General features: G+C 44.7%; 1 protein-coding gene across 1 annotated transcript in view; it reads left to right on the top strand.

Moving 5' to 3' along the window:
* Window positions 1-25,596, top strand: part of TNNT3 (troponin T3, fast skeletal type) — a gene marked incomplete at its 5' end in the record, with an annotated part of 35,795 nt that overhangs the window by 9,427 nt on the left and 772 nt on the right. Inside the window, 11 exons of the mRNA XM_082762822.1 lie at window positions 1,234-1,247; window positions 11,582-11,593; window positions 11,965-11,982; window positions 17,014-17,032; window positions 17,810-17,855; window positions 18,687-18,803; window positions 19,136-19,213; window positions 19,445-19,558; window positions 19,763-19,872; window positions 20,732-20,822; window positions 23,807-23,847. Coding sequence (XP_082618948.1) covers window positions 1,234-1,247; window positions 11,582-11,593; window positions 11,965-11,982; window positions 17,014-17,032; window positions 17,810-17,855; window positions 18,687-18,803; window positions 19,136-19,213; window positions 19,445-19,558; window positions 19,763-19,872; window positions 20,732-20,822; window positions 23,807-23,847 — 660 coding nt within the window. The remainder of the gene's footprint in view (window positions 1-1,233; window positions 1,248-11,581; window positions 11,594-11,964; window positions 11,983-17,013; window positions 17,033-17,809; window positions 17,856-18,686; window positions 18,804-19,135; window positions 19,214-19,444; window positions 19,559-19,762; window positions 19,873-20,731; window positions 20,823-23,806; window positions 23,848-25,596) is intronic.

Genomic DNA, 25,596 nt, shown 5'->3' with positions numbered 1-25,596 from the left:
CAGGCGCCTGCCTTTTTTCGTCTTCAAATGTCAACCCATCTGCTCCTGCCTTGGCATTTTTTAGGAGGCTCTCTCGCTAATAACACTTTTTTTTTTTTCTTCTTCTTCTTTTTATCTTTTGACTAGAAACTCGCTGCCAACATGTCTGATACCGAGGAAGTGTAAGTAGAGGGAGCCGCCTGCACGTTCATCTGTTCGCTTGGCTCCACACGGTGCCCGAGGGCACCCCCGAGGGGCTGGGGGCCACCTCCTGCACAGCCCCAAGCCCCCTGGGCACTGCAGAGGGGCCTTTGGGTGCCACAGGGCCCATCGAAGTTCGTCTGACAGGGGAAGTCCTCCTTACACCTCAACCCAGCTCAGCTTGTCCTTGGTGGTCACAGTGCCACCCATGGTGGGGGCTGAAGAAAACACAGTGGAGTGGAGGAGCCACTTTCTGCCCTTTTTAACAAATCCAGAGAAATGTGGATTTGTTAATGTGGAAACTTTTTTGGCACTTATACACCAGGAGGTACAGGTGGGAGGTTTAGGGCAGTCACAGGATCAGAGGCATCAAGGACAGACCTGCAGAGGTCATTTACCCTCCTGATATGAGGAGGAGACTAAATGACATTTTGTCCAGTCAACCCTTCCACAACACAAAACAAAAAATCCAAAGTTGAGATTCAGCACATTTTTGGCCAATCTCCAAATAACACATCCCTTGCTCAGTCTCTTTCAGCTGTGCCTTGCCCCGCTCTGCAGCCTGTGGCTGCTCTAGGGCTTGGGTTTTGTGTGAGGTGGTGGCAGAGCAGGAGAGGTTGGTGAGGGGAGGTGAGGAATGGGAACCGAGCATAACGTTAATGGTGTTACGGCCATAGGGTAAAAACCTCTAGGGGTCAGGGAGCCTACAGCATGGCTGGACATCATCACAGGCTTGCCCAGTGCACCAGGACTGGGGTCTGGCTTCACCAGCCCTGCACAGCACTGGCTTCTAGGTATCACGTGCTGGGAGGATTATTCCTGGCTGAGGTTCCATTTGCAGCCAGGGGCATCATTAAAAATAAAAGTTTAACACCCAAAGCAGCTACTTTACTAATCTAAAAACCAAATGACTCTTCCAAGAGCAGGGGGGAAAGAAGAAGCAACACAGATTTTAAACAAAATTGCATTGGGTTAGTTCAGTATAGTCTGGCCATAATACAGAGTGGAAGAAATATTTATTTAGTCTCAATAACCTTTTTTCCTCTCCCACAGGGAGCAAGGAGAGGGTAAGTCTGAAATCTGTCTCTAATCGCTTCCATGCCAGTCTGCAGCACTCACTGGCCATGTGCAGCTTCTCCTGTCTGCCTGTTGTTGGTCTGCTAACAAAATGTGCTGGCACAGTTAGCCTTGTCTGATGGATAAATAGGTGTTAGTGCACCTACCTCGTTGTGTGTCTGTCTGTCTGCCTACCTGTCACCAGCTTCTGGTATCTGTACGCTATTCGTAGCACCCGGGCTGTCTTCGTGCTGTGGGCAGCCTTTGGGATTTCAGCCCAAAACTGATGTCCTGTTTGCAGGGGACGCTGCCGGTTTTTGTAGGGGCACTGCCATCTGCTGGCAATTTATAATGAAGGTTTCGTATACATGATTTCTGTTTTTAAACATGAAGGCACAATGCATACAAGCAATGTATGAAGAAACAAACATATTTTTTCTTTGCTGTTATTCCTTATGCTCATTTTCCACCTTTCTTTCTAATATGCTTGTATGCCTGAGCCCCTGTTGCCCAAGAAAATATCCAATATAATATAGTCTTCCTCCCCTTTTATACCTTTTTTTTTTTTTTTTTTTTTTTTTTTTCCCCTTAAAGTCATGTTGTTTGCTATTTTTCTTGCTGATTTGGAAATGGCTGCTCTGAGGGCTTCTTGCCCCATGTCCATGTGAGTGTAAAGGGCTCTGTTGTGGGTGATGTCCTACTGATGTGTCACCCATCGCAGGCTGTGTGCTGGGCGCTGAGGCTGGTGGTTGATTTGTCTGCCTTTTTTTTCCCCCCTCTATATCAATGCAGAGGAATACGAAGAAGAAGGTAACAAAACACTTGGAACGTAGTTTATCTTTCCTGGATTCTTGGTCCTGCCTTTCCCTTGTCTGTATTTGACCCTTCTCTTTGGGGCTTGCTGCTAAAGGTGATCTGAAACACTTGATCGGTCACCAGTCGAAACAAGAAAACCAGCCAAGCTGGGACCATGACATGCAGAGTTTTCATGTTATAGTGAAGCATGGGATTTGTAGGAGCCACAGAGACTGGTTATAAAGCTGGTAGCTGAAATTTGGAATTGGAGAGTGGGTTGTTTAGCACCAGGGAGGGTGCTGAGAGGGATGGAGAAGGTGAGGCAGGGGACTGGCTGGCAAAGATGAAGTTTTTTAGCATGCCTTTAGCTGGCAAGCAGTGATTTGACAAGCTGATAGAGACACAGAGGAGATTTTTGGAAAGATGGAGGATGAAAAGCCCTTCACACCCCTCAGTTTTTTCACCTGAGTCGTTTCAGAGCAGGGAGGGGAAGGATTTGGGGCTGTACCAGTGTCTTTGCTGGGCACCTTTGACATGTTCAGGCAAGCGTAGCTCTCAGTTGTCATCCTTCATTTTCCCAAGGTATCTGGAACTGAAGTGAGGTGCTCTGGGCTACGTCCGTGGGAGCTTTGCTTTCTCCCAGGAGCTGACCTTAGTGTCTGAGAGACCTTCTAAAGGGCCAGGAAATGAAGCCTTGCCTGGGAGGAGGGATGTTTGCTCACTGAATGTGTGAGATCAGCTCTGAGGTTTCCCCTGTGCAGAAATGTCCCACCTGGGCACTTCATATGCAGCAGCAGTTTTTTATTTGCCGTGGGTTCCCCCAAACTCCTGCAACCAATTCCCATCAGTGGTAGTGGGAACAGAGGTGAGAATGTGGGCTTGCTCAGAGTAGTTTCAACCCTAAGACACGCCAGTGTCTCGTGTCTCTGATTCCCCAATATTGCTGCCAGGGGCATCAAGGACTCAAAAAAAGCCAAACGCGTTGCAGAGGTGCCTCCAGGTCTGTAGTGGTCACATGCCTGGAGGGACAGAGCCGGGGAGGTGAAGGTGCTGCTCATGCTCCATCCTTCTTCACATCTTGTCAAATGCCCAAAGAGCGAGCAAAGGGCATCATTCCTACAGACAAGCCTTCCTAAAAGGAGAAGTGTTTCTTCTTGCCCCTTTCCTTCCTTCCCTGACTGTCTCCTTTTGGGTTTCAAGGATGATATGAAATTAAAAGGCAGGTGGCTATTTTGCTTTTTTTTTTTTTTTTTTTTTTTTTTTTTTTTAAATCTGCATGCCCATCTCCTCTGAGTTGTATCTTCTCATTGCTCTCCACTTTTGCTTGACCTCTGTGTTATCTTCTAAAGCCACCCATCTCCTTTCACATAACTTTTCTCCATCACTTTCTAACAACTTCTCCAGACCTTAGCTAACTCAAATACCACTTTCTAACAGTTTTCTGTTTTCATTTTCCTGTTTGCTGCTGCTTCTTGTTCCATGACACTTGCCCCCTGAAGCTCATGAAGAAGGTATGTGACATGGCTTCTGCTTTCTTTCTCTCGGTGCAGAGGAAGAATGTGGGTGAAGAAATCCAGAGCAAACAGTTCACACCTGGTGGCCAGGACTCAGTCCTGAGCCACAGACATCAATGCAATGACAGCCATTGATGTCACTTATTGAGCTGGTAGGAAACTGGGCCCATTTTTGGGTAGAAAATCCATATATAACTACATATCTATAGCATTCATATACATGTGTGTTTATATATCTGTATGGGAACAAATGTGTATTTGTTTTGGCTTAGCTTTTCTACTGAACTGTGACTTCCTTGTCACAAAGGTGTTAAATCTCCTCCTTTCACTCCCAAAGCTTAGATTTTAAAAATGGGATGTAGGGGGAGAGCCTGCAAAGTTGATGTCCATCTCTTGGTGTTCAGGAATGATTTTCTGTGACATTGCAATGTTTGATGACCATTGGCCAAAATTTTTACCCATTCAAGAAACACAGATTTTTTTTTTTTTTTAAAAAAAAAAAAAAAAAAAGGGAATGGAGCAATTTTATTTTTGATTAAAATTTCATCAAAAGACAGCTTTAGGAAATTTCGACCAGCTCTAATAAAGAATGAAGTAGTGGATGACTTTTTAATGTGGTTTTCATTTGTGGTCATATTCCCATATTTCAGTAACATTTATAACCCCATAATATGCCCATAAAAATGTTATTTTTATTTCTCTCTCATCCTGTAATTCCATCATTGTGTATTTCTACCCATAACGGCCTGGGAGCTTGGGAAACCTCAAGAATGTTTAAATAAGATATTTCTTGTTTTAATTTTCTTCTCCCCTTCCCTTCGCCGCCTGCCTTTTCCCACCCACAGAAGAGGTCCAAGAGGAAGGTAGGTGAAAGCACTTCTCAGCCCCACTCTTCCCTGCAGCAGGGCTCAGAGCTGATGCTCGCCTCGTTTTGCAAGGTGGTAGAAGAAAACAAGAGGAAAGAGAAGGATGCTGTAGCAAAGGATTCCTCACCTGACAACATTTGCTTCCCTAAACTGCTGGTTTAGCAGGGTGTCTGCAGAAGTTTGGGGATTCCACCGTGGGTGTCCCATACCTACCTGTATCCATGCGGTTTTGGGGAGGCAGCAGCGTAGGAAATGAGGGCACCATCCCCTCCTGCAGACCACAGCGGGCTCCCAGGCTGATTTTGAGCCCTGGGTGCTTGTAATGCCTGTGGTGGGGGTCTGGCTATAAAGGTTTATATCCCACGTCCACTGGTTTCTCCTGCGTAGCTTGGCAGATAATGATCAGATGGATTTTAAAACCAAAATCCATCTGGGGTAAGGTACGTTTGTAGCCATGTTACACACTACATATGTGGTAATATGTAATATTATATATAGTATACTGTATATATTATGAATTATAGACTATAATATATAATATTATATATAATATAAATAATAACACCACAGAATGCAGGTGTTATTAATCCTATCTATGCAGAGGCTGGCAAACAACCCCAGCTGGCTCCCCGCGTTGCGCACGGTATTTGCAGGGGCAGAAGAGGGGCTGGAACAGAAACCCACCCTTTGCACGTGAGAGGTTTGGGCCTTGGTGCTCTGGGTATGAGGAGCCAAAGGGTGTGTCGGTTCCCTTTGCATTTGCAAAGTTTTCTGCTATGGGCATTTTTGAAACCCAGGTAATCCTCTTTATAATGGGGGTAGCAGCTGGCAGGACTTTTGCAGAACGCAGGTCCAGAAGGATTTACATTTCTTCTGTCTGTGCGTGCTTCAGTTGCCTGTCTCCATTTCATCTCTGTTTCTCTATTTCATCCCCCCCCCTCGTGTTTTTTTTAGACTCCCCCGTTGTGTTCACACACCCTTTAGTCTAACACTTCTCATTTTCCATCTCATTGCTCTTGCTCCCTGCTGCATCCCAGCTGCCGAAGTTCACGAAGAAGGTATGTGCTGTGACCTTCCCGATTCCTCCCCGTCCTCCCCTTAGCACTGGGAGGAATTCGAGGGTGGTGCGAGAGGAGCAAGACGTGGTTACGTGGCGTTGTCTTTGCTTTCCATATTTCCTCCATAACCTCCTCCTTTGTAGGCTATCCCACTCCTGCCTGACCAAACCTAACTGCCTGAATGCCCACTTTAAGTGGCAAATCTGCTCTGGTCCATGCCTCTGGAATCCAGGTGCTGGACCTTCAGTTTTTCCCCCATCTGTGCATAGGAGGAGCTGCCTGCTGCCATAGAAAGCTCCCTTTCCAACCAGAGCAGGCAAAGTTCCAGGCACGAGGTCCTGGGCATTGGCATGGGTGCTGCACTGCTGGCACCCCAGGCTCTGCCCTCCCGCCCAATGCACAGCCTGCCATAAAACCAATCTGCATGATGGCAGAAGGCTTTTCCTAAGAACCTGGACTCAGAGGAAAAGTCCAGCCTGTACCTGAGCACCCAAGCAATATGTTTTTGTCCATTCCTTTCACACGGTGCAGTTATTTTCCGCTCACCTACATCTCAAATTCCTGCTCCTCCTGGCCTTAAGTGCATCCCTTACTGGGATTAAACTTTTCTCTCCAGCCTGATAGAGTTTTCAGCCTGTGTAATATCAGCCTACGTATTAATGTGTCTCTCCTAATGTTCCTTTCCATCCTGTCCTGTGGCACCTCCCACCTAACGAAGCTCATGAGGAAGGTATGTGAGATGACCCCTGAATCCCCATTGTTCAGAGTAAGCTCTGCTGTGGCCAGGAGGTCATAACGTGGTAAAAAGTAGCAGGAGTTGAAGCCAGGCACCTCGGTGTGGAATTGCACTTACCACTGTGTTGGTTTTTGTACTCGTCCTTCATGTTCTGTCCTGACGTTTGGTGTCCTGGTGATGCTACATGGCAATTGTTGCACGAAAAATTAAAAAGAAACTTCTGTAAAGTAGTTTACAGAAGGGAAATGTAAACCTCTTGCAAGGATTGAAAAGCCTCTGTGCTTTGAGATGGGTTGGGTCTGGCTGGGAGGCTTGTTCTGGTCCTCTATTTGGGGAGGGTTGGGCCTTTGGGCAACCCGCAGGTGTGCCCCACTGGGTGTCCTGCTCCTACAGCAGCCTCCCCACGTGCCTACGGCTAAGGTTAAAGCCTGCTGTGTAAAGCAACAGGCAACTATTCTGTGGTTTAGCTTTGCAAATGGTTAAAGACGGCTTTCTTCATGTTCGTGCAATGGTGTTTCTACGCCGCTGTGTTGTGGTGGCAAGCACAGCCCTGTGCCACCAGGAGGGTGCTGGCCTCAGGCTGTAAATCTGCTCTGAGCCTGGGCCGGCAGCAGCCCTGTGAGGGTGCATGCTTCATCCAGAACGGCAGCAGTTTGAGTTTAAGACAAATGCCACTGATATGGCCGTGTAAATCAGTTTTATGTTCTTAATACCTCAGACTATCTGCATCTTCCCTCCCAGTAGTGCTTTCTGTATCTGTGTTCATTTTATTTCCCTGCAATATATCCTCAGACTCTCCCTCCCCTCTACTTGGTATGAGTGCAAGGTTGTTCTGATGTCTCTAACACTCTTGTCTTCCTTTGCATTTTGCTCTGTGACTCTTCCCACCTGCCAAAGCTCATGAGGAAGGTATGTGCCATCATTTGCAAATCCCTCTAGCTCTGTCCGGAGTGGTAACATGTGCAGGAGTCGTGGCGGTGGCTGAAGAGGAGAGGATGTGAAAGCATCCTCTGGGCGCTTGCTGAGAGCTGCTTCACTTGGTGATGGGCTGCAACAGTTCTTACTGCTGCCCTTGATACGGCACCAGTTGGCCTTCCCTGCTGCATGCAGAGCTTTGATTTCCCCCATGCTCTGATTTCCCTGGCCAGGCTGTCCATAGGGGTACCAGTTGGTATGGGGATAGTGCTCCCCAAAGCATCTCCTCCCAGCTGGCCCTAGTGCCACGTCCCTTGGCCTCCCACACCATCACTGCATGGAGACAACACCCAGTTTTGCAGAAGCGTGTGCTGACCTGGAGGTTTTATTTATTTATTTTCTCCTAAGTTAATGTGCATTATGCAAACATAGGGATAGCAGGGTTGCAGTTCTGCTTGATTTTTACAATGCGCATTAAATCCCAGATCCGGCAAGGTGGTCTGTGCAATTAGCAAAATAGTACAACGTGTTTACCTGAGCATCCTCCCACCACCCAAAACCCCCTTACCTTTAAACTGCCCTCCCAGCCCTTCCTTGCATGCCCAGCTAGCTGTGACCCCATGCTCAGTCCCACGGGTCGGGGAGCAGAAAGGTACTCGTGCTCTCCTTCCCATCCCTGTGCCTGCTCCACGCACCAGGGGGGAAATCCTGGCTGCTGGGGAAATCAACGCCTGCTCCCCCGAGCCTGCTGGTTTCTGCAGCGGCTGGGATTTCTATGCACATGAATAAGGGCGCGTTGTCTAGGCCCTTTTTACACATTCAAACCTGTGGACCTGATTTAATCACAAGTTATTCTTTATGTCTGCTGATGGTAGTGGTTTATAACATGAGTATACGTCATTCTCCTGCATTTCTCATCTCCCAGTACCCTCTCTCCTTCCTCTCCACGATTTTGATTGACATCCATTTTCCCCTCAACTTCGCTTTTAATCTTATTAATGTTTTTTACCCCTTTAACCCCTCCACCCTATCTAAAAAAAGTACATTTTTTTGTTTGTTTTTTAATGATCCTCTCTTTCTTGCTCTAATTCTCTTATCTTTCTTTGCATCTCCTTCCCTGCTACTTCCCTCTTAAAGAAGTCCATGAACCAGGTATGTGACTTCTGAATTCCTCTGCGTCAATCTGAAGGGTTATTGTGTGCTGGAAATTCAGCTGTTTTGCAATTTCACAATTGGGTTGTATTCTCAATTGGGACTAAGTGGAAAATTTGCAAACAAAAACCAAAACATTAAAAAATAAAAAGAAGAATGAAAGCTTTTTTTGGCAGATATTGAAATTTATTTTTATTTGGGTGAAACCAAACATTTTGATCCAACATTTTAGATTTTTTTTTTCTTTCCTCTTGGGAAGAGGTCCAACTTTTGAAATGAAAATTCATTTGGAAATAGTTCTGAAGCATTGGCTTTATGGATAACATGGAGTATATATAGTGCAATGCAAGAACATGAATTTGGAATGAGATAATGTCACAAGGCAAAAAAAAAAAAAAAAAAAAAAAAAAAAAGGATGGTTTTGCTTCAGAATGTTAATATCCATGCAAGCTTTGTTAGTGAAACTGTTTCCTTTTTATTTTTATTTTTTTGACCAAAATCTTAGCTGAATTTACATGAGTTTTGAAATACTGAGATGTATTTGGAGCTGTAATTTCGGACACAAAACGATAGCAGTAACTCTAATATTATACTCAGGAATTCAAAGATGGTGGAAGGAACCCGATAAAAATACAAAACATTAACGATAAACTGTAACTTGCAGCTTCCTTACACCTTCCATCAATAATACTTTCCTATTTTCCCTGTGGTGCATAATAATGAGGATGAGCTAACTGTTGCATGAAAGATGTAATAATGTTTTTGTGAACAAGTACCTCCGTGTGTGCACTCTAATGACAGCTGCTGAGTGGCCTTAGAGCTGTCCTCATGCTGAGAGTGGGAACGTTAGGATGTTTATTGTGTGGAAAAGCAGAAATCGAACTTGCAGCACCCTCTGAGCTGTGAAAATGGTTTTGTGCTGTTTTGGGCAGCTTTCTAAATCCAGCCATCTCTCAGAGCCGTCCACCCTGGCTGTTCCTCTCCGCGGTCCGCAGAGGGAGACCAGCCTCTTGGTTTTGAGCAGAGCAGCAGTGCTCCTGCGGCAGGCAGGGATTGATTTGGTGTGACTTAATGCTTCAACATCCCTCTGTGTGCTGCTTCTCACCTCCCTACTGCTCCCACAGCTTCTTGCTTCCCATCCTGCCCTTCCCACGTTAATGATATTAATTCCTTGTTACCTGTGGCTATGTCATTCACGAGCTGGAGCTCCTTGCTGCCATCCCAGCCACCCCATATGTCTCTGCCCCCTGCATGCCTTCCAAAGTCCTGGGTGTTGGTCTCAAGCTCAGGCACACGTATTGGCTTGAAATTTGTGCAAATTAATAACGAAATCCGATTAACAGTCAAGCCATACCTACAGCCTTCTGTGCTTTCTTTTCCCTGTAACCGTCTGTCTGTAACATGAGCAAACAGGAAGTTTTATAAAGATGTAAGCAGAATGAGAGCCTCTTGCAGCTCTTCATGCTGCCTTGTTATTATTTAGTGTCTGTGCTGTTAATGCTGTCTTTGTCTAATGCATCTCACGGGTCCCAGCCTGGTCCTGCACAAGGTCAGAGCTGTTGCTGTTGTGTTTCTTCTTCTAATTCCTTTACAGTTCTTTGCTGACACTTTCCACCTCACTAAGTGCACGTGTGTGACATCTAAATTCCTATGTATTAATCTGAAGTGTTCCTGTGCATAGGAATTTGAAGATGCTGAAGAAAACCAGAGTCACAAAGAATCAATCCATTCCCTAAAATGTATTATCCCTGTAGGAAACACAGATTAACTATTTGTAACTGGGGTGGCACCTTGTAGGAAGCTTAGAAGAAATGTTTTAGTGCCTGTGCAAGCTTTTAGGGCTGTGACTACACAGCAGCTTGGGCAGAGAGTATTCAAATTCCTTTCATCTTCCTCTCTCTGGCATCCCTTCCCTGTTTACTTCACACCCCACTGTCACTGTTCCCCTCTCCCTCTCTTATTAACGTCCTCTCCCCATAATCTAGTATGCAAATGACACCCCCCTTCAGCCTGGTCTTACCAAAGTTTGAGGTGATCCCCTCCTGAATAACTTCTAATTCTTCTATCTTCCTTTTGGATGCTTTTTCCCTGACACTTCCTACTAAATGAAGCCCCCCCTCCAGGTATGTGATTTAACTTCTAAACTCCCCAGCGACTGTCTGCTGGGACAGCCTGCATGGAGCCAAATACATGCTGACAGGAGATCATGACCAAGCTGTTAATCAGAGCTTGTGCCTCGCATGCATTTGGGGTTGTGGATTTCTCTCCTTGTTCTGCATTGTTTCAGTTTCTTCTTTGAAAATGTTACTAAAAGCCATGGAACACGTATACTATTGTGAAAGAGCAGATCGGCAAAATGCATCCTTGTGGAATGGGTTAAATCCTGTGCCATAGTATGTGCAGCAGTATTTTGTCCTATAGCAAAAGCTTCATTTCAAATCTTGGGGCAGAATTTGTCCCATTGACTATACACGGTGAATATAAATACAGTGCAATTTTGCATTATTTTTATGCCTGCTTTGCAAAATATTCAGCAGCGTGTGTACGGCTGAAAAGCAAAATCTGTCCCTCAAATCTGCACTGCTAATCGATTCTTGCTTTGCCAAAACCAGAAGAATGAAATGCAGGCCTGCACAGACTTTTAATCAACATTTTCTTCCTCTGAAGTAATCCATTTGTAAATCTACATTGCAAATGGATGTGAAGACGAGTGATAGATTTATACAGACATCCAGATTGTCTTCAAGGAAGAAAATGGCACGAGCCAGAGATACAGAAAAGAGAACTGAGCTTCTCTAGAAGTTAGCTGCTGCTGCTGAGTTACAGCAGGTATTTCAGGAGGTTTCCAGACCACATCACGTTTATCTCAAACGGCTGGAATGCTGCTGTAGAAAAGGATGGATCCAATGCTTTACGAGTGCTGACAATGTTCATGTGCATATTTCAAATTGAGGTAGACTTTGGCGCATTGTGTTGCCAGGTTATGCTTTATGCATATAATGCTCCTAAGCTGTTTTATGTATGTATTTATTTATTTTTTTGACCATCACACTATTATCATAAAGCTGCCTGTTTCACCTGACTGAATTCCTCTCCCACCCTGTGACTTCTGTCTATATGCTGTTTCAAATGTAATCGATTTATTTCATCTCAGGTTTACTTCTCAACCTCGTTCCCCTCTCCCCTTTTCCTCTCTACCTCTCCTCCCCTTTGGCTCGAAAGCTCTCTTGCTGTGTGAAATAACAGGTTTCTCGTTCTCATTCTCTTATTTTCCATCGCACCTTGTTCCATGACACTTCACACCTGAAGTTCATGAGCCAGGTATGTGACATGACTTCTGATTTACTGTGTGTAGTTGCAACATGAGTGTGCGTGTGTTGAACAGGAGTCCTGGGTTGGTAGAAGAGAACAAAGCAAGAGAAACAAATATTAACCACAATGATCACTTGCAGCCCTCTTCTCCTTTAATCTCAATGCTTACTACTACTTTAACCTTACAGCACCTTTAACTCCCAACAGCCTCTCCAGATACCTCTTCTCCTTGCCTTAATTCACTAATTCCTTTATTTCCCCCCCCCTTCATGCATTCCCTGGTCTCTTCCTCAGGCTTCCAAGAGCTTTAAATATCTGTTCTTTTTTTCTTCTTCCTATCTCCTGTCTTTCCATCGCTGCTCACACCTTGACATCTGCAGAGGAAGCCCCTGAAGAAGGTACGTGATGCCTCTAAAGACCCTCACCCTTCTTCTCTTTCAGCGCTGGGGAAACTGTGTTAAAAACACCAACCTTTTTCAAGAGCACAGATAGCACAGGAGGGAAATGGCCTCTCTGGATGGCTTTGGGTGAACATGGAGAAAAGGGTTGTCTGCTAGCCAAACCGAACCTCCAAAAGGCACAGGAGCTTGATGAAACAGGCAGGGCACTGCAGATGCTGCAGGCCTTAGCCTTGCTGCAGTGACCTCAGGCTTTTTGTTGTTTGAAGCTTGTGGGTCAGCATGTCCCTTATGGTGGCCCTGACTAGATAACAGCCCACAACGTGTGATTGAGAAGGGCTCAGATCTCCTTCTGTGGTGTGTTCTAGACTGTTTTCAGAAAGGTCTGATGTAGTTTGTTGTTGGGGACAGACAGAAGTGAGCAACAAAGACAGAGAAGTGAAAGGAGGAGTCCCTAGCTGATGGCTTAGGGACCTGAATGCTTTGTTCCCACACACATGAAAGTTTTGCTCTTTGGATACACAAGTCCAGACACTTTGGGGTTTGGTTATGAGGCTGAATCTGTGTCTATTGCTTTGTCCTTAGTTCCACATAACTAAAGCTGCAGCTTTCATAGCAGACATTCAGGAAAGTCTTTGGAAGGATGGTTAATTTTTATCAGGTTCTCGTAAAACCTGCTATTGAGCTCCTTACAGGATGACTTTAGTGATCAGAAGTGCAGAACTTCAGAATGAGCTAGAAAGTCAAAACTTCTGTCAGGTACAAAGCTGAGTTGGGCTTATAACTTGATATGCCCAAGTGTGCTGGGCAGTGTGGGATGGTGTACTTTATAGGACACACCTTTACCTGCTGCAAACTGGTAGACCTGCAATTCAGCACTGTACCTACCCAGATTTCCACCAGTTCATGATCTGGCATTTTCATATCAGGATGTGACACTGTTTTAAGTCCACTTTTTTCCAAAACTTCACAGCTGGCAAAGGTACTGCCTCTTATCACTCCTTCATATTGTTGTGTTGCTGTTGTAAGGAGCTAGACACCCTCTTCTTTATGTTCCTCCCCATTATCCCATCTCCAGAGAGCCCCAGTTTCCCAGCGTAGTGGGGAGGGAGTGAGGATAGTTGCTCTCAGGACAACAGCACTGGTTGTGGATTGACTACTGTGCTTCTTTTCTTTTGCTTTCGTCCTTCAACCTACAGCTGATGAAGAAGACGGATACTACGATGGTAGCTCGGTGTTGTCGTAAGACAACAGAGTCATCTTCCTAACATCTCGCTCTTTTTCTTTGTTTGTTTGTTTTTGCTCCTCACCTCATTTTAAACTCAGGAACTGGGCCAAAACATCTCTGCCGCAAAGAATCGCTCACTGTGTATATCCAGTCACTCCCAGGGGGATCCCTGTCATGTTGAGAAGCCTGCACACCCCCACTGGGAGGGCAGGTGGTGAAACCCCAGCTCTAGAAGCTTGCTCTTCTTTTTTTGTAGCTAGATCCTGTTGTATCATACCTCTCAGTAGCGAAACGTCCCTATCCAAATCGCCAGGAAAGTCTCTCAAATCCCAGAGGCGTGATTAAAAAGAGAAGCTGGGCACTGTGTGGACATGCCTTTCCCACCCAGCCTGGAAAGTCATGCTCTCCAGGCTTGAATTTGCAGATATTTAAACTTCTGCTCCAGCCATGCACCTAAAATTATGCTTAATATGGAGCATCTGAATAAATTTATTCAGACTGATGTGTCATAATTTTTAATTTTTGCTTAAAATAGTGTGCTCTTCAACGCTGGGTCAAATAGGCCCTGGAGCACATGGATGGGAACAAGACTTGTGGAAGGACCGAATCTAAATGTACATGGGGTCAGTTTTGCTCTGGTGTGTGGGCAGATAACTTACTGTCCCTGGGCCAAATCCAAAATCATTTTCAAGGTATAGAAAGCTCTCATTGACTTTGAAGGTTTTGAGGTAGCTCAGTTGTGTCCACATGACCCCAACCTGGCCAGCTGTTTCCAAAGACAAAGACCAACACCCCTTGAAACTACATTTCTTTTTCTGTATTTTCAGGCTTTTCTTATTTCCTTTTTTTTTTTTTTTCTTTGTCTTTTTTTTTTTTTCCTTTTTTTTCTTTTTCAGTTTTAGGGAAATCCTCTGAGGACCTTTCAGAGACCCTGATGCCAATTTTCACTTCAGAATGGGATCTTTCCCTCTCTTTCTTTCTCTCGTTTTTCTCTTTCTTTCCTTTTATTTTTTTCAATAGCATATTGATTTTCAAGGACAGACTGTGAGTTAGAGAAGCTGCTTCTCAGAAGTGGGATGGAGGAGGAGGGCGTTTAGGGATTTCTGAATGAAGCAAAGGCAGGTCAGATGGATTCACAGAAAGGGGAGCATTTGTGGGAATGTCTCGCTGACTGGGCAGGAGAACTGGGTGTATTTTTGGTGGTGTGTGTTCTCCAGGGGCCCACCCTTTCGGAAACCAGAAACTAAGAGACTCTCTCTAATTGCCATGTCAGTGAACTTGGATTTCCAGTGGTTCTTGCCTTCTTTTGGCAGGGTTGTATGTGGGGATTTTGTCACAGCCCCATGCTTCATGGGCAGAATGAGCAGAATATCAGTCAAAATCCACCAACAGGAGCAGGAATTTGCTACGACAATTCCTGTGTGTCAACAAATTTTGGCCCAGTTCCTTAACTCAGTGTCTTGAAAGATGGGGCATCTCAAAATCACTTCCCTGGGCTCCTTTTGGTGCATACAGTATGGACCATGCTGGATCATGCACTGCAAAGGATGGGTTTATTACTCTTCCTTTTAAATGCTCCTGTTTCTTTGTTATCCCCTTTTCTGGTTTTCTGGAGGTACCTTTAAATATCCTAACTACAATTTCTTTTTCTCAAGAAAGCTAACCAACCTTAATTTTATTTTGGCAATTGTTTGTTGGTGTAATTATGTGTAAAATGCTGATTTGCTAACGGCTGAAGCCAAATTCACCCAGTCATTGACAGACAGGTGTCAATCCTGGCAGCCAAGGTCAACAAACAAAATCCGTCATTTCCTCTGTTCTTTTTCTCTCTGTGAAGTGTTACTAATTGACATCTTTAAGTTAAACAGGAGTGTTTCTGAAAATTATCTGGGTATGGCATGAGGGAAAGGAATCCTGTGTGAATAACATCCGTAGCAGACTGGTTAATCGTGACTACTTTTTCTCTTTCCAGATCTAAAACAAAACAATTCAACTTATATTTTAAGAAGCTCACTGGTTATTTGAAAAGCAAAACAATTAAAAAAAATAACCAGAGAAATATAGAAGTGCATTTTTGCCTAATAGTATTTTTCTTCAGGAGCGATTTGTGGTTTCCTTTATATGAGTGCTCTAAAACACTTTTCTAATTACTTGCTGTTTATTTTATTAGCATTGCTTTGGCATTTAGAGGCCTCAGCTGAGATATGTTTTGGTAGGCAGTGTTCTTGCAGTAAATGAGAAAAGTGTCTACTTCCAAAATTTCATTACTGAAATTGATATGGGAAAGTGTGAGAGAAAGGAAAGCTTGGTTTCTGATCTTTTTTATTCATCTCTCACATCTTTTCTCTTAATTATTCCAGTTACCTATTTCCAGTAATCTCCTCCAGTTTTGATTATCCAACATCCTTGCAAGCATCTCCGCTAGATATTTTTCAGTTCCAGTTTTTCTATTTATTCCCTTAAAATGTTTGATTTTATTTTATTCTACTCTGTTCCACTTGCTCTCCCCAATTTCCTCCATCAGTCCCAAAATAGATGGATGCAAATAAGCACTTGAAAAAATATAGTATAATAGCTTTCTGTATCACGATACGGATAACCAGGCTCACGCAGCTGCTCCTGAGGGAGGCTAGTTTTAATTTTCCTTTAATAAGCTGCCTGTTTTTACCAGATTCAATAGGCTGTGAGCTTTTTATTTCAGTTCCTCCCACTGAACCAACACAGAGAGAGTCTTGTACAGCAAAATCCAGCATCTCTGAAAGTTCAAACGTAGCGTGTGGTTATGAAAGTCAACCTGGGTCCCTGTGAGACAGGGCCAGAATAAACACGTAGGTTTAATTCACTCCTATTTGTGAGACAGACAGTGCTGAACTGAGCGGCGTTACACTGGGGCTAACAGCTGAAGTTCAAAAAGCAGAGCAGGGAGGGGGACTGATCGCAAGCACATACGTTAAGCAAGTAGCTCCTAGGGCAGCACGTTTCTGAGAGCCAGGGAAAGGTCACCTGTGGCAGGGGGACACCTCTGACTGCCACCGGGCCCAGAGCTGGCAGTCTGTAATGGTTTAGCCTTCCCACCAGGCTGTTATACCTTTCCTGGGGATGCGGAGTCATCATAATTAACATTTACGTGAATTTGGCATGTACCTCAGCAGGAGAGGATGCTCACTGAGAGAGGATGGTCTTGGCAGGCTGGGTTTGAGGGCCACCATTCTGTACAAAAGAAACATCCTCCCCATGGCACCAAGACATCTCAGGGATACATGCCCTAAGCTATCTTAGGAGCCAGTGGGCAGAGAGAAAATGCGTGGCATCAGGCTTTTTCCCGCCCGGCCCCCAAGTGAGGCATTTAAGCCAAACCTATTTATCGTTGTCGCCACTCAGAATTCAGGTTAACTTCAGTGAGGGAAGTGTTGATTGAAAGAGGCAATGTTTTCTTCCACCCTCCAGCCCAGCTGTCCTCCTCGGAGCTTTGGTCAGAACGGTTTGAGAAAAATAATTTAGCATTTACATGAAACCATTGCCTTCCAGATGCTACATTTGGGATTTTCATACAATCTCTTGATTCTTTTCTGCCAAATTCTGTTTTAAGGGTAAAAAACACATTCTCTCCTAGCAGAAAGGGGTGTGTGAGTGTGTGTGTTTCTTTTGGAAGTATGTGCGATTTAACCAGTTTCTTTGGGATGTTTCCCCTAAGATTGAATTTCCCTTCCCTCCTTTTACTTTAGCAGCTGGCATGATCTCTGTTGTTCTAACTGTTCTCCCTCTTTTTCCCTTCCTGTTTTGCTCCATGCTTCCAAATACAGAGGAGAAGCCCAGAATAAAGTAAGTATGAAGGGCAGGGGGTTTCAAAACCCTGGGATCATTTTTTTCTGATCTAGCAGAAGCCCGTACAGTGTCTGTTGGGCAAATGGCCATTAACCTTTGTGCAACCCTCCCTCGTGCAACATCCAGCCATTCCTATGTGCCTTTCCAGGCTGCCTGCTCCTGCCAGAGGACGCCTTAGCAGTAGTTACTGGCCAGGGTCTTAAGACCAATTCCTGATGGAGTTGGTGAAATTGTCCAAGTCTCACAGCTTTCCATGGAAAGGAGGTGGCTCTGCAGTAAATTTTTTGTGAGAGCCCATGGCTGGGAAGCTGCCCATCCATCCAGGGCTGCGGACAACAGGAAGGATGGCAAATGTTGGGCAGGGCTGGCTAGAGCTTAATGGAGGTTTCTTAAGGACCTTCCTTTCCCACTGCACTGAATGCCCAGAACTAAGCGTGCAGCACTGCACCGACAGCTTTGGAAGCCACCATGTTCCCATGTGGTAGGGAATGACCACAGATTTTGGGAATAGAAAGAGTTTTTAGGGGCATGTCCCTGTCCTGCACAACCTTCCATGTAGTTCACAGGTCCCTAATGCTTTCTGGAGTAGTTTTCAATTGACTTGCTGTTTCACACCTCTGCATCTCCATTAACATTTCTCCTTGTCAGCATCATTCCCAAGAGCAGATCAGTTCAGAACCTGCTCTTTAAAAAGCTGACTATTTTTTAACAAGAAAATTCTCTCTCTTTTTTTTTTTTTTTTTTTTTTTTTTTTTTTCCCTTGTCTCTCTGCAGACTAACTGCTCCTAAAATACCCGAGGGTGAGAAAGTAGATTTTGATGTAAGTACTCCTGAGGCTGTGTGTATTTGTCCGCTCGTACCTGTCACACACATGTGGAAACCGACATAACTCCTCCTGTATTGGATATAGCTGAGGATAAAGCCAAGGATAGAAAGATGGATGCTTTGCTGCCTGTTTTCAGTGAAACACTATCTTCTGCTTCCTGAAACCCTTTGGATATATTTGTTATTAGGACCAACCTAAAATATTTATTTATTTATTTATTTATTTTTCCTTCCTCAAATCTTTGAAGCTAATACATGAAAAACAGAGAAAGAGTTTTAGGAGCTCTCATGTCCCCTGTCCCACTGCTGTAAATGGTTTCAGACTTACAGGGCAGATTGAAATAAAGCGGGTCTATGCTTAGCTGTTGCTGAGAAACTCTACCTGAAATAATAACAAAAGTTAACAATACAGATCCAAATGGCTTTATAAAAATCTGATAGAAAAATGAAGAACCTCTGATGTCAAAAGTCTCTGCAGACATGTCTGTTGTACCCAAAATGCAGGGATGTTTTCTAGGTAAGACTCATATCCCGACCCTCAAGCTGAGCTCTGTACCTGCAAAGAGGAGGCAGCTAAGCAAAGCCAAGGATAAAATTCAGTGTAGGGAAATAGAAGATGGGAGTCCTGCTCCCTGCTGGTCTCCTGACTGTCACTTGGATGAGTCTCTGTCTCTGATCTGCACCAAGAGCCACTTAAGCTAATCCATGGATAACCACAGACACTTTCTGCCTTTGTTTCTGTGCATGAAGGTGGGGTGCTGGGAGTCTCCAGGGCACAATCCTGGAGAAATATGGGCTTGCCTAAAGCCTTCTTCTGCTCTTCTAGGACATCCAAAAGAAAAGGCAGAACAAAGACCTGATTGAACTGCAGGCCTTGATCGACAGCCACTTTGAAGCCAGGAGAAAGGAAGAGGAAGAGCTTGTTGCCCTCAAGGAGAGAATTGTGAGTCCTTGTACTGCTTGTTCACTGTGCTAGACTGAGAGATCTGGATGAGAAGTTGAACCCATTAATCCAGACACTTCGGTAGAAAACTGCGTTGTCATGCATAGAAATGATAGTTCACACCATCCCTAAATGGTTTACTCCCACCTCTGCCTCCTCCCTCTGCCCAGTTTTACCACTGGGAATTGCAGGTTAGCCCCATCCTGCACGTCCTGGCAGGGGAGCAAGTGGCTCACTCCCTGCACACCAAAACTCTTGGTGCTGGTGGGGTAATATGGGAGGTGGATGAAGCCACAGTGATGGCTCCATGCCTCTGTCACCGCTTCTTGCAGGAGAAGCGCAGAGCTGAAAGAGCAGAGCAACAGAGAATCCGGGCTGAGAAGGAGAAGGAGCGTCAGGCGAGGCTTGCGGTAAGTGTCTTTGTGTCTGTCTCTGTCTCAGCATCACACTGGAAGAGATTTGATGCCGAGATCTGCATCACAGAGAAGAAATGACCACCCTATTAAATCAAGGGTGGGACATGGGAGTTGCCAGTTCCCCTCAACACCTTATCTGATCACGTTCCCTGCAGTGACTCTGGTTGCTGGAGGAGCTGTGGGTCTCCCCTCGAGTAATGTGCTTCTGTGTGCTGCACTCCACAGGAGGAAAAGGCACGCAGAGAGGAGGAAGATGCCAAGAGAAAGGCTGAGGATGATCTCAAGAAGAAGAAGGCTCTGTCCTCCATGGGTGCCACATACAGCAGCTATCTGGCAAAGGTAAAAAGCATGGAGCAGTGGAAAAAATATGGAAGTGTTAAGCCACTGGGTTGACAGGGAACAGTCTTTATTACAAGTCAAGAAAAAAAGCTTGACTTTCCTTCTTCTGGATCTCTAGTGGTTTGTCTTACATTCTCCATCATTGAGCTAATTTCATTCAGCATGAATGTCTGCAGTCTGACATTAATTATGTTCTGAAAACAGGCTGACCAGAAGAGAGGGAAGAAGCAAACAGCTAGAGAGACGAAGAAGAAGGTCCTGGCCGAGAGGCGCAAGCCCTTGAACATCGACCACCTGAATGAAGACAAGCTGAGGTAACATGCCTACACTCACTCACTGTAATATAATCCACTGAAATTTGGTCTCACTGTCCTGGGGTCTTCTCTAGTGAAAGAATGAGGGAGAGGAGGGGGCCTTCCTTAAAATTCATCAAGGGACAATGTTAAGTTCTGCCTTTCCTTGACCTGGAGAACAGAGGGAAATGGGATGGGGTATTATTGAAATGGCTTGGTAGCCATCTAGCCATGCTGTTGGTATAGCTTCAGTTGCCTCTCCTGTTAATTAAGATAAGCCATCTACTGGCCTAGGTACAAACTCTAAACCCAGCTCTGAGATAGCTGAACAAACCCTCAGACTGGGATCTGTGTTACAACAGCATTCCCAGGGTGAGTTAGAGCTGCTATAAGGTATGGGTACGGATATGCACTGAGGCTGAAGGCTTGGGGGCCAAGTGCTCTGGTGCAGAGAAGTCTTCAGATGACGGCCTGGACTCCACACACTGGAGTTTACATGTGACTGAAGGACCAGGCTGGCTCACCTCATCCCTGGAATGGATGAGATTGCACAATGGCAGCTGCTCTGCTCATCCCTGGGGCATTCAGCCTTCATTCCTTCTCATCTAATCCCCCTGGACTCTTTCTCTCATTAAGAATTAGGGGGAAAATTAAATCTGTCAGAAAGACATGAGTGCATGGTACATGAAAGAGCACAAGGCTAAAAGGTTCTCAGGTGAGAAGGTGAGAAACGTGTGCCCTTGACCAGCTTTCAGAGGTCAGTAGTTTTCAGAGGATAATGTGTGAACTGCACTGAATAAAATGTGAAAAGTGAAATGAAAACTAGAAAATACAGGATGTGATGTGTTTCTCCTATTGCCTTCTCCCCACAAACACACAGGGACAAGGCTAAGGAACTGTGGGACTGGTTATACCAGCTGGAGACTGAAAAGTATGACTTTACAGAGCAGATCAAGAGGAAAAAATATGAGGTGAGTTAAAAAGCCATTTTTCTAGTGGCACTAGATCCAAAATATAAAAATCTTTGACATTGTTCTGGCAAAAGCCATGCAGTGGCAATACGATTTGGTTCTCCAGTGCCCTTTTGGAATATTTAAGCAGAAGGCACCTGGAACTACAGTTCCCCTAATGTACTTGGTCTGGATTTCACATTTTAGGCTGAAATTGTATAGACCACTCTCAAGGCTTTCAGTCCTTCATGGAAAGCCAATCCTGATGGAAAATAGACAAAATAGACCCACTCAAACACTTCTTGCTCATTCTTGTTTATCTATAGGTAACTGTGTTACAAAAAAAAAATAAAAATAAAAATAAAGCACACTCTCAATTTGCTCATCTCCATTGAAAAGTAATATTTTTAAACCCATCTTTGGCTTCACACTTGAACATTTTAAGTTTTATTCCCATCCCAGACAGATTCCTTGTGGACTGAGCTCTCTGGAGTTACTGAAACCTGTCTCCAGACAGGAGCACCTGACTGCAGTGCCATAGGGTAACACAAAGCCGATGGCTTTCCTTCACAGTCACAGTCTGCAATCCCCTACACCAGGTTCCAGTGGCTGAGAAATCCTACTGGATCTCTCTCCGTCTTACTCTCTTTCAATTCCCAGTCCCACAGACACACTGACAGGGAATGAGCAACACCAACGTAACTATCTCAATCTCTCTTAGATTTTAACAATGCGTTGCAGGCTGCAGGAGCTTTCCAAGTTGTAAGTACAATGAATTTGCCTGTGTAACAGCAGCAGCAAAGGCTACAAAATGCATGAGCCTGCCGCATGGTCGGAGGCCAGGTGCCAGACAGAAACTGGCACTTGGCTCCAAGTGCAGAGGGAAAAGAGAAAATGAATCTTGTACGTCTCCCTTCACTTCCTTTTTCTCTCCCTTTCTGTTCTTTGAAAAGAGATGAAGTGATTTAGGAGAAGAGTCAGGGTCCAACAAGGATGCAGGTAAAGAAATGCAACCCACGCAGGCCACCACTGAAAATAATTCTCTATCCAAATGTCCAGTTGTATTTGCATAGGAGAGCCACCCCGATGCACCTGAGGTACGTGCAGAAGCTTAGGGATGCATAAGTAGCATCTTGGGCTCCACAGAAAAGAATAGTATGGGGTGTGGAAGATTCTTCACTTTGTGGCCACATGCTAGCTCCAACTGGAAAGGGCAAGTTAAGGATAACATGAGGCACAACAGGAATTAAGGCAGTGGCAGGGGAGAAATGTGCTGTGGCATGAGGCCTCTATACAGATAAAGAGATGGGTGGCTGATGAGAAGAATCAAGGACACAAAGTGCAAAGAATTGCAGAGTAGAAGGATGCACAGCTGAGATGTGAGAAGAAAAATTGGAGAACAAAGGGAAGGTGACAGCAGGAAAGGAAAGTGAGGGGAAAGGTAAGTGCAAGCAGCAAAGGGAATGAAGGAGACAAGCAAAGACACAAGGGAGAGACAAAGGAAGGAACTGGGACACGCAGGAACGGAGCTGTTCTTCAGCTCTAGTGTCTGCTGCTCTTTGGTGCTTCCTTGGAGAGTGTGCTATGGTCACTATGGCAAGGTTGTCCGTGAAGGTAAGTCTTAAGTCTCTGGGTCAAGCTGAAGACACAGCTGGTTCTCCTCCACACCTGGGAAAAATACTGAGTTGCAATAAACAATTTAAAACTGCTGCAGCAGATAAAACTTCCACGAGTAAGTACAAAAGCAACTGATCTGCTGATCTTTCCTTCCTTGTGTTGTCTTGTTCCTGCTAATGTTTCAGTCTCTCGTTTCTGTTTGCCATGGAAAGACATGAGATAGGAAACACCGGTTGTTGGGCCAGCCTGGGTGTATGACTTTTTTTTTTTTTTTTTTTTTTTTCTCATTTCGCGTGTGGCAAATGTCAAGTGCCACTTAAAATATTGAAATATTGGGTCATCAGTTCTTGGACATGCAGAGGCAGTGGAGAATTTTGAATTACACCAAAAGCAGAAGCAAAGCATATGTTTTGGAAAGTGCATTTTCTCACCCAAGGAAAACCAGGTAGAACCTAGGTAGATCCTTCACTTGGTTACAATCAAGAAGGTGAAGGGGAAAAAGATCGTGAGTTCTTTAGGGCTTGTCTGCTATCTGCACTGAAGTCCTGGGATTTCAGGAGGGAGTCTAGGGCTATGGGCCAGGATTGAGATGCTGAGTCAGGCCACAATATGCAGTGAAAGGTAGGTGTTTGCTTTGCAATGCTTCAGGTTGGAAGCTACAGTTTACCCGTTGCAAAACACATCTTTACTCCATCTTGTCAGGAGCATAGTGGCTGGAAGTAACCAGCAGAACTTGAGAAGATGTTCAGTCCCCACTCCAACCTTTTCCTCTGTGGTTGCTGAAGCTCTCCTTGAATAGTGCCATCTTCAGCACTTCAAAACTCTTCCTCTCATATTAGATGAGTGGCTAGGAAGATGATGACTGCTGCAAGCTCCTCACCTCCTCCTCTGACAGCCAACAAAGGCACTCTGGCAGAATGTGTGACCTGCATTATTGAGGTCCCCATACAAGGTCCACCAAAGCTCTTTGAGCTTACACTTTTCCTAATGTGTAGTAGGGGAAAAGTAAGATGAGGTCAATGCATATGGGGAGATGAGGCCATCCAACAGCTTTCCAGCTGGCCAAGGTGAGAGTCATTTGAGTTCACTTGTCTGCAGTTTGACATGTGAGTTCACAGTAAATTAATTCATATAGATTGGGATTCAACTAATAAGGACTATAAAATTCTAGCTCATCTTTCCCTTGAAATGTGAAATTAGTTTGAAGATTTATAGCCAAGGAACAACATTTTTCTCCTTCAAGCAAGGGTGAGCTTTTATTTCAAAGGAAGTATTGATTCCTATCACAGGCACCTGTTTCCAGCTCTTCAGCAGGTAAAACTCTTCTCTCCATGAGGGAACAAGGTTTCTTTATCTCTAAAACCCCTGGTCATGTATGTTGTTTTCAGATTGTCACCCTCAGGAACCGGATTGATCAGGCTCAGAAACAGTAAGTACCCGTATCCCCTCCTAGCTCCTGGCTGGGGATATCTTCTCAGTGTTCAAAGTATTCACTTCAGCCTCAACACCAACATTTTCTTGCTGCAATGAAATGAGGCGAAAGGTAGAAGGGTAACTCCCATCCTGCCTCATGTTGAGAAAATGAAGGGGAAAATGAAGTGAACATAACAGCTAGTAAAGAAAAATTGTGTTTCGTCACACCATGTCTGCAAAATCTCCATCTGCTAATTGCTGGGGTTTTCAAACACCTGACTGAGGTGCTTTGAAAACACAAGGGGAGACAACCCTTGCTTATGAAGGGTAAACAAGTGGTTGCTGCGAATGGTGTGTAACAAGACTAACATCATGTTGTGAGTTCTTTTCACTCATCTCTCTTCTCTCACTTTCCCTCTCCATATGACTTATATTTAATTAGATTTTTTCTGAGTCTTGTATCTTTAACTATTCTACATCTGTGCAGTGAACTTGGGTGGTGTCATGGTTTGTATGGGTGTTGCTGCTCTTTTGAGGGGCACTGCCACACCACCCACAACAAGCTGTACCATTAATGCATATTTGTTCCCTCAAAAGACACAGCACAGTCTTAGTGCAATAGGAGAACATTTGAAAAGGTTGCACTGGAAAGCCCGCAGCTCATGAGATTTCTGCATATTTGCATTTCTATCCAAAACAGACTGTAGCATTCCAAAGCAATGTCTGCTGACGTGTTATACAAGGATCAAGTGATCCTTTTGCTTCACACTGTTATTAAGTCTCCTTAAGCACATTCTAAAGGTTAGGCATAACATCAAACATCACAGGCGTTTGTGGAGATAAAAGGACTCTGCCTTCGTTTGAGGAGCTATACAGTTCCTCTACTGGATTTTGAACCTGTGGGAAATCTGCCAAAAAGGGACACTGAGAGGAATTTTAAATAAGCAGAAAACATTCGACCATCTCTAATGCAAAGGGTCAGTTTTTCAAATAGATCAAGTCTAACTTGGTCAAAAGGTAAAGTATCCACTCTGTGTACGTCTGTGTCACTGTGTTATATCCTCACATAAACATGGCTAGTGCTCTTGAACAAATGGAGCAGCACTACAAAAACCTCCCCAGATGTGTCTTCCTCATCTTTCTCTGCTCTCTGGAGGAATCAGTGGTTCCAAAGCAGGCCTCCTTGTTGATGGCAAGGCCCCAACATGTCGTGCCTGTCCCCGCAATCCCATGCTCTTCTGTGTCAAAGATGTGCCCGCAGTTTGCATGTGCTTTTGTTCAAGAAGCAGCCTCTTCATCCTACGTGTGAGATGCAAGGGTTTGGTGGTGTGTTGTGCCAAGGTTTTACCTATGGGAGCCAGTTCAGAATCTAACCTGACTAACTTCACGCCTGGCCCCTCTCTGGCTCCAGGCGTGCCATTTTCTCAGACAGAAGGTAAGTGGCTTGCATGCAGGATTGCCCTTCTGTGTGCAAGAAGATACTGTTTGGAGAGAGTTTGCTTTGTGTGGGGGCTGTAGCTGGACTGCTCCCACACACGCTATAAGCAAGATGGGAATATTGATGTGAGGGGTGACCTAAAGTCCGCATAGTTTTGGAGATTCTTGCTCTCATGACACAAGGAAGTAGTCTCTCTGGCTGTGCTAGAGCAAAGCAGTTCTTAGTTGTGTATAAATTACGGTTCAGTGTTTTGTCTCCACTTCCACTTTTTTTTTTTAACTAGGGCATCTGGGGGATTTGACTAAAGATCTCTGATGAGGAGGAAGT

This window comes from Aythya marila (genome assembly GCF_965140915.1).
Source record: "Aythya marila genome assembly, chromosome: 5".
NCBI classification, from domain to species: Eukaryota; Metazoa; Chordata; class Aves; order Anseriformes; family Anatidae; genus Aythya; species Aythya marila.
The sequence above is the reverse complement of the archived record's forward strand: the minus strand, read 5'-3'. Positions and strand labels throughout refer to the sequence as shown.